This window comes from Tenrec ecaudatus, chromosome 3 (assembly GCF_050624435.1).
Source record: "Tenrec ecaudatus isolate mTenEca1 chromosome 3, mTenEca1.hap1, whole genome shotgun sequence".
NCBI lineage: Eukaryota > Metazoa > Chordata > Mammalia > Afrosoricida > Tenrecidae > Tenrec > Tenrec ecaudatus.
The window spans coordinates 128,223,824-128,237,716 of record NC_134532.1 but is presented as its reverse complement, the minus strand read 5'-3'; the positions used below and the strand labels follow the sequence as shown (position 1 = coordinate 128,237,716).

The window sequence follows — 13,893 nt, the reverse complement described above, 5'->3', positions numbered from 1 at the left end:
AGATTGTTGAAACTATCGAACTTTATGTTTAATATCACCTACAAGTAAGAATTTGCTGAAAATAATTTTGTGTGTGTGTGTTTGCTTTTAATCATTTTATTGGGGGCTTATACACCTCTTATCACAATCCATATATACATCAATTGTGTAAAGCACATTTATACATTTGTTGCCCTTATTATTCTTAAAACATTTGCTCTCCAATTAAGCCCCTGGCATCAGCTCCTCATTGAAAGTAATTTTTTGAAATGGCTGTAGTGGTACATTAACAAGGGGCTGCCAATAACTGAAGTGAGACTCGTTAGATGAGGATGTGAAGCAAGGAAATACCACTGCTGACATCAGATGGGTTGTGGCTGAAACCAGAGAAGACCACAATTATATTTAATTGATTTTGCAAAAGCATGCAATTGTGTGAATCATAACACATTATCAACAACATTGAAAAGATTAGGAATTCCAGAACACTTCAGGGTGTCCAAAGACTCCAGAAAATGAAAGAAAATCAAGTGTATCATATTTCACTTTAAAATCAGGAAAGGTATGTGAGATAGTTTATTGTGCCAGCTTGGCCAATAAACACAAGTGGAATTAATTGACGGGCGGAGAGATAAATGACTCGCTCTTTAATCATCGGACCAGTGTCCAGCCTTTTGAGGCTCTGAGATCATCTCCTTAATCACACTTTACATTGTAAGAAGAACCAACCAACCAGCTTCCCTATACTTGCCATCCTTTCAAAACTCCTGGAAAATGTCAAACATGATCACCCAGAGCCTCTCCTTTAACCAGCACATTGGTGGTGCTCTTTAGGTATTATCGTTGCTATTTCACACCATGGATTAGGAAGAGTTGCAGACTTATCCGTGCTTTGGGATGTTGAAGTAGCATCACTAGTGTTAAGACTAATCAGGCTGGAGAGCCAATTTAAGAAGCCCATACTTAAGTCTCAGAAGCTCCTAAAGGTGAGGTTGAGATGATTACCCAAGAAGAAGTGTGCTATACTCATAAAGATCTGCTCGAGTTTTCAAATACGTACAAGCAGGAGCTTGGAGATATCCCTGGGATATGACCACAATTGTAAGGATTATGAAGGACTGAGTAGTGTTTTGCTCTGTCATACATAGGTCACTATGATTCAAAGTTGAATCAACAGCTCCACTGTTACCGTATATACTCGAGTATAAGCCGACCCGAATATCAGCCAAGGCACCTAATTTTACCCCCAAAATTGCATTTCAAAAAATATGTTGAAAAACTTGGCTAATACTTGAGTACATACGATATTACTACTTTGAGGAAGCAGCACTTTCCCAGTTGTACTTTGATTACATTCCAAGCTACAGGGCTTGTTTTCTGGCACTATATCTGAGAGTGCTCACCTAGTGATGTCTTTCAGTGACTACTGCCTCTTCTTCCTAATCTGTTTGAGGTTAGAAGCCCCTTCAAAACCTTTACCTTGCATGACCCTGGTGGTATTTGAAACATCACTGCTATGTGTAAACTTACAGAGGAGGGAGAGTATTAGTCCCTTTGTTATGTCTTTATTTTACAAGAGTGGAAATTTGTCTTTGGGGAGATTAAATTAGCTAGAGATACGATTGGACTCCCGAGCCCGTGTTCTCTTCTATGAGAATCGAGTACAAGAAATAGAAGCACAAAGAGAGAAGGAGCAGAATGTCAAGACACCCACCTGCCTACTTTGCGCTTTACCCCTGAGGTCTCGTTAGTGCACAGTCTCTGAACTGAAAAATTATACCACAGCTGATTAACTTTTCTCTTTATAAAGTGCTATAGCTCTGGGTGTAGGGGGTAAAAAAATCCAGTAAATAAAATTAGTATTATTTTTTTTAAGCAATGATTGCAGTCATCAAAATCAAATTCATTGGTTGTATTCTTGAATTACTCAAAGTACTTTACCTTTTTTCTTTTGCAGAAGATTCTAGTGTTCCAGAGACTCCAGAAAATGAAAGAAAATCGAGTGTGTCATATTTCACAAATCAAAGAGGAATACAGTATATTGATTTATCTTCTGACAATGAAGATGTTGCCCCAAATTGCTCCAGTCCAGTTCAAGAGAAGACATTCAGCAAAGATACAGTGATTATTGTGTAAGCCCTGGAATCTGAAGTTCCCAGATTCATTCTATTCATTTTGTTAGCATACATAGGGAATTTTTCAGGAAGAAATTAGTGTAAAGTATTTTGGTGAAATTTTTTTTTTTACTGTCGGGTATTTCGTATTGACAACTTAAAGACCTAGAGAAACAAAATGTGATTTTGTTTTCTGGATGATTGTGATTTTCAATAAAAAGTTTAGTGAGATTTAGAGATCTTATTTTTTAAAACGCAATTGATAAATTATTTTAACAGCTACCTATGATGATTTATAACTTCTCTGTTAGGTTTTCAGTTATTGTGTCAGATTATTTTATATTGAGTATGTTCAATGAGCCAGACACTGTGTTATGATTAAGACTATAGCAATGATAACGGATCCCTTCGGCACCTGGTGATCGCACAGGCTGGTGTACTTCTTCCATGTGGGCTTTGTTGCTTCTGAGCTAGATGGCCGCTTGTTTACCTTCAAGTCTTTAAGAGCCCAGATGCTATATCTTTTGATAGCCGGGCACCATCAGCTTTCTTCACTACATTTGCTTATTTACTCACTTTGTCTTCAGTGGTTGTGTTGGGAAGGTGAGCATCATAGAATGTCAATTTAATAGAAGAAAGTATTCTTGCATTGAGGGAGTACTTGAGTGGAGCCTCAATGTCTTCTGCTACCTTAATAGTAAACCTATAAATATATGCACATAGATCTATTTCCCCATCCTCATATATAAATCTATTTGCATATGTACATGCCTTTATCCAGAGCTCTATAAATGCCCTTTGCCTCCCAACTCTTTCCTCTATTTCCTTTGACTTTCCTCCTGTCCCATTATTATGCTCAATCCCCACCTGGGTTTCAGCAATTCCTCTTGGTTACATTACCTTTGATCATGCCCTACCAGGCCTCTTCACCACCTATTTGAATCACTTATTGTTCCCTTGTCTCTGGGTTTGTTAACACCACTACCTTTCCCCCCACCTCCCCCTCTCCCATGTCCCTCCAGAACTGTCGGTCCCATTGTTGTCTCCTCCAGATTGTTCATCCAGCCTGTCTTATTTAGACAGACCTGTAGAGATAACATGCACAAAAGCAAGACAGAGCAAAATCAAGGAACACTATACAACAAACCAATGACCAAAAAAGCCCACCAAAGAACACAAGAAAGAAAAGCTTATAGTTAGTTCAAGGGTTGTCTGTTGGCCTTTAGTAGTGTTTTCCAGTCTAGTCTGTTGGGTTACCATGCACTGGCCCCAAAGTCCACCTTCAGCATTCCCTGGGGACCTCGCCACTCCCTTCCCTTGCTGTTCTGTTGCACACCTTTAGTGTTTTGCCTCTGTCTGGCGGGATCAGATCAGGTGCAGTTCCCACACTGCGTCTCCGATGTTGTCCCCTCTAGGGCTATGGGTCAGTGAGGGGTGTCATGTCTCAGTGGGGCCGGCCATTTGGTCCTCTCTGTGGACTGGATGCTGTAATTGGGAACGTTGTGCTTACAGCCTGGTTGACCAGGATGTGCTCTACTCTCTCCTTCCCCTTTACCTGCTCCCATGTACTCTGATCAGATATGTCCCTTTCCCAAAGCTGCAGGTTCAATGCTGTGCTTTTAAATAAATTCTTCTGGGGGGAGGAGCAGGTGTTGATCTAGTAGTTGGGATTGGGGCCGGCCCCCCCCAGACCTCTCCATTGGTTCCCTACTCCATGCTGGCATGTTGCATTCACATCTTGGAGTACTGGGTTGAAGTCTGGTCCCTCTTTCCCTGTGGAGATATAAACAATAACCACCCCTTGGGTGGGTTAGTGCCCTGTGCCCCACTACCCACTTTATATATATATATATATATATTTTCCTTTCCCCACCTCCTTTTTAGTTGTCTACCATCTGTATCCCTGTATTTGGTGCCGAAGGGATCAATTATCAGGCATCAAAGAACAAAAATCATACCATATTGTGTGCTCATCTCCATGATATGATCCCTGAAGACAAATGGGTGCATAAGTAAATGTGGCGAAGAAAGCTGATGGTGCCCAGCTATCAAAAGATATCGCATCTAAGATCTTAAAGACTTGAAGGTAAATAAGTGGCCATATAGCTCAGAAGCAACAAAACCCACATGGAAGAAGCACACAAGCCTGTGTGATCACAAGGTATTGAATGGATCAGGTATCAGTTATCATCAGAACAAAAAATTTTATCAGTGAATGAGGTGGGGAATGCGGAGTGTAGACCCAAAGCCCATTTGTAGGCCGCTGGACATCTTGGACATCTCCTTACAGAAGTGTCTCGGGAGGAGACGAACCAGTCTGGGTGCAATGTAGCAATGATGAAAAATACAACTTTCCTCTAGTTCCTAAGTGCTTCCTCCCTCCGCACCCCCCTCACTATCATGATCCCAATTCTACCTTGCACTAGACCAGAGGATGTATACTGGTGTAGATAGGAACCAGAATCACAGGGAATCCAGGGTAGATATCCCTTCAGGACGAGTGGTATGAGTGGTGATACTAGGAGGGTAGAGGGAGGGTAGGTTGAAAAGGGGGAACCGATTACAAAGATCTACATGTGACCTCCTCCCTGGGGGACAGACAATAGAAAAGTGGGTGATAGGAGACTTCAGACAGGGCATGATATGACAAAATAATAAATTACAAATTATCAAGGATTCATGAGAGAGGGGGAATTGGTAAGGTAGGAGAAAAACTGAAGCGCTGATGCCAGGGGCTTAAGTGGAGAGCAAATGTTTTGAGAATGACGAGGGCAATGAATGTACAAATGTGCTTTACACAATTGATGTATGTATGGATTGTGAGTTGTATGAGCCCCTAAGAAAATGATTATAAACAAACAAACAAAGACTAAAGCAATGAACAAAACAGCCCCAAATCCCTGCCCATGGGGTCTATAGACTATTCTGGTAGAAAAAAACAATAAGCAAAACATGTAGTTTGTTTGGTAAGTGATAAGTTTAATCGGCAAAAGGAAAGGTTTCTAGAACTTCTGACTGGGACTGGAGTACCCTTGAAGAGGCTAATTGAAAAGACGATGCTAAGAAGGGAAGAAAGTGAATCATGTGGCTACCTGGGAAAGAGCATTCTAAGTATTCTGAGTAACATACTCTGTGACCCTGGGGTGCTTTCATACATGACTTTTTAAAAAATCTTTTGACTGAGGGCTCATACAGCTCTTTTCACAATATATCCATCCATCCATTGTGTCAAGAACATTTGGACATTGTTGCCATCATCATTTTCAAAACATTTCCTTTCTTTTTGAGCTCTTGATATTAGCTCCTCAATTTCCCCCTCCCTCACAAGCCCTTGATAATTTATAAATTATTATTTTTCATGTCTTACACTGACCGATGTCTCCCTTTGTCCACTTTTCTGTTGTCCATCCCCCAGGGAGGGAGTTATATGTAGACTATTGTGATCGGTTTCCCCTTTCTCCCCCTACCTTACCCTTACCCTTCTGGATTGCTACTCATGTTATTGTTCCTAAGAGGTATATCTGCCCTGGAGTCCCTGTGTTTCCAGCTCTTATCTGTACCCATGTACATACTCTGGTCTAGCCATATTTGTAAGTTAGAGTTCGGATCATGATAGTTGGGGGGAGAAAGCATTAAAGAACTCGAGGAAAGTTGTATGTTTCATCAGTACTATACTGCAGCCTGACTGGTTTGTCTCTTTCTTGTGACTTTCTGTAACGGGATGTCCAATTGTCTACAGATGGGCGTTGGTTCTCCACTCAGCACTCCTCCTCATTCACATTGATAAGTTTTTTGTTCTGTGTCTTTGAAGCCTGATACCTGATTCCACCGACACCTCATGATCATATAGGGTGGTGTGTTTCTTCCATGTGGACTTTGTTGCTTCTCAGCTAGATGGCTGCTTGTTTGTCTTCAAGTCATTAAGATACCAGACGCTATATATTTTGATAGCCGGGCACCCTCAGCTTTCTTCACCACATTTGCTATGCACCCATTTTGTCTTCGCAGGATATTTTTTTTTAAATACGGTTACAAGTGATGGTGATTAAAGGACTTAAGGTTAAATAGGGCAGGGGGACATGTGGATTAGGATCTTAATTATTTTGGACCATAGACTATTTACCTTTTATTCTGAATCAGGTGGAAATGGAGACATTTTGAGCAGAAGAGTAAAACTGATTTAACATATATAAAAGGTTGGCCTGTGGGGCAATAAGAATGCAGGAATATCACAGATGAGAAATAATGAAGACTTAGACTAGCCTAATACCTGTGGAAGCTGTTAGGTTTTGAATTTACTTTGAGGATACAGTAGAATTATTGATGGATTTGAGACGAGATGTCTGGGAAGCGAGTCAAGGATAACTCCAAAGTTTTGACTTGAGAAGCTGGAAGAATGGAATTACCATTTACTGAGATAGGGGGAACTGCTTTAGGTCTGAATAGTGGAGCATTGCTTATAGGAAGATCAGCAGTTCAGTTTTCAGTGTGTTGTATTGTGAATACGCTTAGATATCTTATGCCTTCATGAAGACATAAGATTTATGTCTTGGATTTGAAGTCCATTGGATTTATGGATTTCTGTGGAAAAATCTAGGTTGTATATATAAATATATGTGTTCTCAGATCATAAAACCAAATTTAAAGCCATGATTGGATGAAGTCACCATGGACCACTAGTGTAGCTAGAGAAGAGAGAAGTGTCTTGGTTGAAAGGCTTAGGCTAGGAATATTTTAGCCAACTTTTAGGATCGACGAGATGAAAAGAAACCTGTAGAAGAACACCAAAAGACTGTGCTACCTTCTAGACACTCTTAAGGAGTGAGAGAGAAAACAACCAGTTACTGCCTAAGAGGGGACAAAGACTTCCTAAAATGAGTTTTCTAGGAGGCGCTTAAGCCTTCATTCAAATGCTTTACTCTGCACTTGACTCTGGAGTGAAAAATAGCAAAGTTCCTGCATGGTTGATTTCTGAAGAAATTGATTAAATTTTTAGCTTTAAAAGACATAAATTTTACAGAAAATTGGCAAGAATTATGTAATCAACTTGCTTAGCCCTTTCAAATAGATTCACCTTTTGCTAATATTTCCCTACATTTGTTTTATTACCTACTTTATAAATAATATTTGTTAAGCTCTTTCCCGCTAATATTTTACCATTGGACTCTTAAAAACAAGGACTTCATTCTCATATAACTGACACTTATTTTAAATTTAAGAAGTGCCATATTAGTATAGAAGTTTTATCTAATGTACCATGCATATTTTGATTTTGCCAATGAATCCATGAATGTCCTTACAGCAGTGCTATTCAAAGTACTGGTTTATAAATACCAAGTATATTCCTAAATATGTAGATTAACATATTGCTTTCTTCACTAAGGAAGTTTACATTTTGCAGGGAGATATGTTTGCCAAACTATGCTATGTATTTTGGAGTGAAGTTTCTTTATTTTCTATTCCAGATATTTTTTGAGGAATAATAACTTTAGGGGACTATATTTTTCCAGATTTCCCTCTGTCGAAATTAAGCAATCTGTGGGAAAGTATTTGAGACTAAGAATCCAGTCTTTTACCTGGTTGTTTTAGGGTCCCTTAGTTGTCAGGGGAAGCCAGCCCTTAACATCATTACGGGTCCAGTAGGCGCAATTGTACAGCGATAATAAGTAAAGATCATAGTAAAGTTATAGAGAGCATGAGAGATATAAGAGAAGTATTGAAATAAATGGAGTCAGACATGATTCATGGTACATGCTCACCTCAGCCCCGCTGATGGTCCACGTGGAGGGAGAGAGAGAGAGAGTGATCTTTAATGTTAGCCCAGGCTTTTTATATTCTCCGGGGACGTGCAAGCACCCTAATTACAGGTGAGTACATACATCACAGGGAGGGGTTGTGCCATAGGTAATACAGTAATGAGAGGGGGTGGTCTAGGGACAACATGCAACAGTAAGAGGAGGGATTGTGGGTATACATGTGATAAGATGGGCGGATAACTTAACTTTGGATGTCACAGAGTCAGTTTGGCCTGTTCCCTGACTCAACTGATAGAGATCATTATTGGTAGGGTGAGAACACTTGGTCGCAGGCCTTGAGGCAGAATAGTTTATTGTCCCCAGTAGCAGGGAGTGAGGCCTGCCATATAGTCTGGTGACTGCCCTCTGGGAGGATGTCTGTAAGCGTCTGACCTGTCCCCATACCTTAGTAGTGATTGTTACTTAGCTCAGTTTATTATTGTGATAGTTGCAAGATAGAGGCTAGCTATCTGGCATTCTTTCTACTTTTATTATTTGATATTCTGTTATAGAGATATATATTTTATTCTCATTTATCCATTTATTTAGTTTTCCATAATAGTTTGTTTTCCTTTCATGCATATATTTTCTTCCTACTTATTAAAAATAGCACACTGTCTATATACTTGCTGGCCGTTTATTCATTTAGTGGTATACCCTGTAAATTATTTAATGTACAAATATTTTATTCTCCATAGTACTACATTTCCATAGATTATATCCCTACATGTGGGTATTTTAATTAGCAGAGTTTTTATATCTAGGCAGTATTTATAGTTTGGACCAGACAAGTCTTGGTTGTGGAGGACTGCCCTGTATGTATAATGTTGGATGTTGAGTAACAGCCTTGACTTCTACTCACTAGATGCCTTTTGCCTCCTCTGTGCTATGCCATGTCTCAGGACATTACCTGATGTCCTGTGGGGTAAAATCACCTCTAGTTGGCTACCACTGATGTAGATATTTAGTGGTCAGGAACATTGGCAATAGGTAACAAACCCCCAGACCCTGAGGAAGTATTTATATGTGAGAGAATTAGACTGAATCCTAGATAACAACAATACTTAAAGGTTAGAGTAGGAGAAAAGAGTGGAACAAAACTCAAAATGACTTTGAAAAGCCAGGCTTACTTTTTAGATAGAGATGGGTTGAACCTCAGAGATCCTTTATTGTTGTATGTGTCCTCAAGTTGGCTCGCTCATGGTAGCCCCTTGTACAGCAGACGGAAACCCCGCACAGGCCCGCACCATCCTATGTGCCCATCCCTGAGTCCATTGTTGAAGCCATTGTGCCAATCAGGGACTTCCTCTTTTCTGCTGCCCCTCCAATGCATGATGGAAATCTCCAGGGACTGGTCTCTCCTGACACTCTGTCCAAAGTATAAAAAAATGAAGCATTGCCTTCCTTGACTCTAAGGAATACTTCTTCCATCGCAGATTTGTTTTTTCTTCCAGTAGTCCATAGTATTTTCAATATTCTTCCCCAGCACCACAAGTCAAATGCATTGATTCTTCTGTCTTCCTTATTTAACATTAAGTCCAACTTTCAAGTGCACGAGGTCATTGAAAATACCATGGCTTGGGTTAAGTGTACCTTAGTCCTCAAATAAATATCCTTGATTTTCAGTACTTTAAACAGATATGTGCAGCAGATTTACCTAATGCAACTTGTTTTTTGATCTCTTGACTGCTGCTCCCATGAGCATTGATCATTGAACATTGATAGAGTGACCCTTTAGTCACTCTTCATTCTGGCCTGGAAATGAGTTCACTCCCACAGCTCAGTTTCTAGCCAAGCAATGTCAGAGGAAGAGCACCATTAGGAAAGTAGAAACACCTTAGAATAATCAACCAGTTGAGATCAAAAGGACAGCATCTGATACTCAAGGACAAACTAGAAGATTAAGGACTTAGTGAAAATGGTTATGTAGGGCAGGAATTATTAATTATTGTTGAGTCAGTTTCAACTAATAGTAACCCTGTATGCAACAGAACTTTCAGTTAGATGGGTTGGCATAGGGTTAGAATGATAAAAGATTCTAGTCTTTTTGTTTTTTTCGTTAAAAAATTTTTAATCTTATTGGTGGCTCATACAACTCTTACCACAATCCATACAAACATCCATTGTGTCAAGCATATTTGTACATTTTTTGCCATCATCATTCTCAAAACATTTGCTTTCTACTTGGGGCCTTTGGTGTATCAGCTCCTGATTTTTCGCCTTCCTCCCCTCTGTGTCCCCGCCCCCCGCCACGAACCTTGATCATTTATAAATTATTACTATTTTGTTGTATCTTCCACTGTCAAACATCTACTTTCACCCACTTTTCTGTTGTCCATTCCCCAGGGGTAGGATTATATGTAGATCCTTGTGATCGATTTTCCTTTTCTCCCCCACCTTCCTTCCACCCTCCCGGTATGGCCACTCTCACCACTGGTCCTGAGGGGTTCATCTCTCCTGGATTCCCATGGTTTGAGCTAGGAGTAGTTGAAGTAGGATAAGATTTCAGAGATGAATGCATCAGTACTGAGAAGCCAAGGTTTATAAGAAGGAGAGACACATGTCTCCATGAATGGATATACAGACATTTTTAAAGAAAGTACTGGATGTGTGTAATAGAGTTGTTAAAAAGATAGGTCTAGTTACATTGCAGTCTGTATTCTAGGGATATACAAGGAGGCTTCGAAAAGTACATGGAAAATAGACTGATATTTTTCACAAGCTTTTTGAATCCTCCTTGTATTTAACTATTACCCATCCTTGTTTTTTCTCCTATGGTTTTTTAAAAATCTTTTTAAAAAAATATTTCTAGTCTGACTTTTTTGCTTCTCCAGGGAATATATTAGTAAAACCTGTAGGGTAAACATAAAGTGAAACCAAATGGAGTCTATAGTTAGTTGTTGGGAAATAAAGCCCCTTGAGATCAGCACTCTTGTTTGCTGAGGAAACCTGTCCTTGGCAGAGAGAGGTCCTGATGCCAGAGTAGGCTGTTCCATTGTAATGTTTGGGTCTTGGTTACATAGGTGGGCTATGAAAGTGTTTGACTCTACATCAGTGTAGGCTTCATGATTTTTCAGACCTTAATAGATAATACTCATTGTTAAGAACATAGGCAAAAGAATAGGAAAAAAGATGACTATTCAATAAATGTGCGGTGGTCTTAACCAAATAAATGCCAAATTGCTTCCTTCACTGTCCCTTTCTGTCCAAATCCAAATAATTTTAGATAATTTTTAAAGGATTCTGATTTTGGGGGTGTGGGGGTGGGTAGATTAATAATATAATCACACTGAAATGAAAGCAGGCAGATTGGACACCTCACCTGGTGACAAAACGGTTAACCCCAAAGCTAGCTGTTCCACTCGCCAGGTGCTCCATCGGAGAGAGATGAGGCTGTCGGCCCTGGTAAAGATTAAACTCTCGGGAGCCCAAAGGGGCAATCCTGTTCTGTTCTAGAGGGTCACTGCGTGTAAGAATCCACTGATGGCAATGAGTTTGTTTTTGAAGCGTAGATTACATTTAATATTAAAAGGAGCCCACTATGTTCTGTAGCAGATAGATGTAGACATACATGGCTATTGGATAGATATAGATCGATAACAACTAATAAGAGTGTTGTATTTTAAGTGTTGGACTTTTTTTCCTCCCCCCATATTTTAGCTCTGAGCCATCTGAAGATGAAGATTCTCAAGGCCATCCTACCATGACAGGTAGAAATGCTAATTCTGGATTGGATGACTTTTCAGAACTAGAAGACATTAAAGATGCTAAACTTCAGACTTTGAAGGAACTTTTCCCACAAAGAAGTGACACCGATTTACTTCAGGTTATTATACCCTTTTTATAATAATTGATTCTTGTGGTTGTATTGATGTATCTGCTACTGTAGTACATGGGTGGTCATTTTTTAAGAACATATTCGAGGACAATTATTAAGTGTTAGATGAGCCAGCATCAACTCGATGGCAGTGAGTTTAATATAATCAAGGTAAATGCCAGAGATTGACTTGTTGAGTATCGGAATTCCCTATTTACCCACATATAAATGATAAGAATCAGTCGCGCTTTAGTAGTTCACATTACTTTGTGAAGCTTTTTTATGCTTAAGATCATTCCCTACCCCAATCCTCCATCCCCATTTCTCTGGGAGCACATGGAAATGCCAGAGAGTTTTTAATCTCCATTATTACATGTGGTCATTATTGAAATTTAGGGCCAGGGAGATGAAATTTTACAATTTTGAGGGCAGTTTTTTTTTAAAACAAGAAATAGCTTAACAGATCTTAAGAAAAAAGTAGCTCATTTCAAATAGGAGAAATGATAGCATGAGGGAAACAAGGGATATTTGATAGAATGCTGGAAGTACTTACTGATGAACATCAAGGAGAACAGCCTTCAGCATGGCTTATGTCTCCATTGTACAGAAGACTCAAATTCTCACAACCAGACCAATAAGTAACATGATAAATGGAGAAAAGGTTAAAGTTGTCAAGCAATTCTCATGGAAGCAGCAGTCAAGAGACCAGAAGACGAGTTGCACTGGGCAAAGCTACTGCATAAGACCTCTTTAGAGTATTGAAAAACAAGGATATTACTTTGAGGAATAAGATGCATTTGACCCAAGCCTTGGTATTTACCATTGCCTCCTATGCATGTGAAAGTCGGGCATTGAATAAGGAAGATGAAGAATTTATGCATTTGGATTGTGGTGCTGGAGATAAATATTGAAAGTACCATAGACTGCTAAAAGGGTGAACAAATCTACTTTGAAAGAAGTACGGGCGCAGAGTGCTCCTTTGAGGCAAGGATGGCAAGCCTTACATTAGACATCAAGAGAGACCAGTCCCTGGAGAAGGACATCAAGCGTGACACAGTGCACGGGCAGTGAGAGAGAAGGCCCTTGATGAGATGGATTGACACAGTGGCTAAAGAATGGGTTCAGGCCTAGGCAGAGTAGTGTGGATGATAACGGGACTGTGCAGGGTTTCCGTCTGCTCTTCAAAGGCATCTCTGGGTCTGACCTATTCGGTGACACCTAACAGCAGTTCTTTTTGAATTCCAAAATGTTTATTGAAACTCATTATGTCAGTAATATATTAATTAGTGTATTCTTGAAAAATCCACGCAAGTCAGAAATAGAGTGAAAAGTTAATGACCTCTTTGTCCCTCTCATGTTGAGAAAAACTAAATAAAAAATGAGAGCTGATCTCCCCACCTGCCTCCTTTGTAGTCTGAGACACAATATTTGACACAGGACTTTCTCAGGCTGCAGTGTAAAACCTTGTGAGTAACAGAAGCGTGGAGTGTACTATGCATGTTGGATTTTTACTTTTTCTTTCTAGGAAAATCTAATTATTTTAAGATAAGAGTGACAGTTTAGGTAAATCGAGTTTTCTGAAATGCTATTTTGGGACTTTAACTATGTGCTGTGTGTACATTTTCCCATGCCATCTCTGTTTAGACCCCTGGTGGCATACTAGGTTACACATGTGCTGCTAGCTTCAGGCTTGGAACCCTCGGTGGGGAGTAGGGATGAGGATGTCGCCCCTGTAAATATTTGATGTTTCAGAAACCCAAAGAAGCAGTTCTATTGTGTCCTAGAGGATCACGCTGAATTAGAATAAACTCAGTGGTAATGAGTTTAGGGGTGGGGGTGGGGTGTGTGCGGCGTGTGTGTGTGTGTGTGTTGGTATGTGTACATATTTAGCATCTTTGTTTTGAACTCTTCAAATAAATTGGAGAAATAAGTTTATAATTTTTAAAGCAATCTTTTCTCATTGATAGTTGATTGAATCAACAAGCACCATGGATGGAGCAATTGCTGCTGCCTTGCTGATGTTTGGTGATGCAGGTATGCCTGGTTTAGTCTCAAATTTTGCTGATTTATATAATAATATTCCTCGGTTTTCATATTTCTCTAATTTACCAAGCATATCATACATTCTTATAGGAATTCTGTGAATTAATAGATTCAATGTTTTTGGTGGCGATACTAAAGCTTAAGA

At 39.6% G+C, this 13,893-nt stretch overlaps 1 protein-coding gene across 2 annotated transcripts in view; it reads left to right on the top strand.

Moving 5' to 3' along the window:
* The window catches only part of SMARCAD1 (SNF2 related chromatin remodeling ATPase with DExD box 1), a 94,747-nt gene that overhangs the window by 21,664 nt on the left and 59,190 nt on the right, over window positions 1-13,893 (top strand). For both annotated transcript variants that reach the window (XM_075544015.1, XM_075544014.1), the window contains exons 3-5: window positions 1,937-2,111; window positions 11,549-11,714; window positions 13,673-13,739. In XM_075544015.1, coding sequence (XP_075400130.1) covers window positions 1,937-2,111; window positions 11,549-11,714; window positions 13,673-13,739 — 408 coding nt within the window. The remainder of the gene's footprint in view (window positions 1-1,936; window positions 2,112-11,548; window positions 11,715-13,672; window positions 13,740-13,893) is intronic.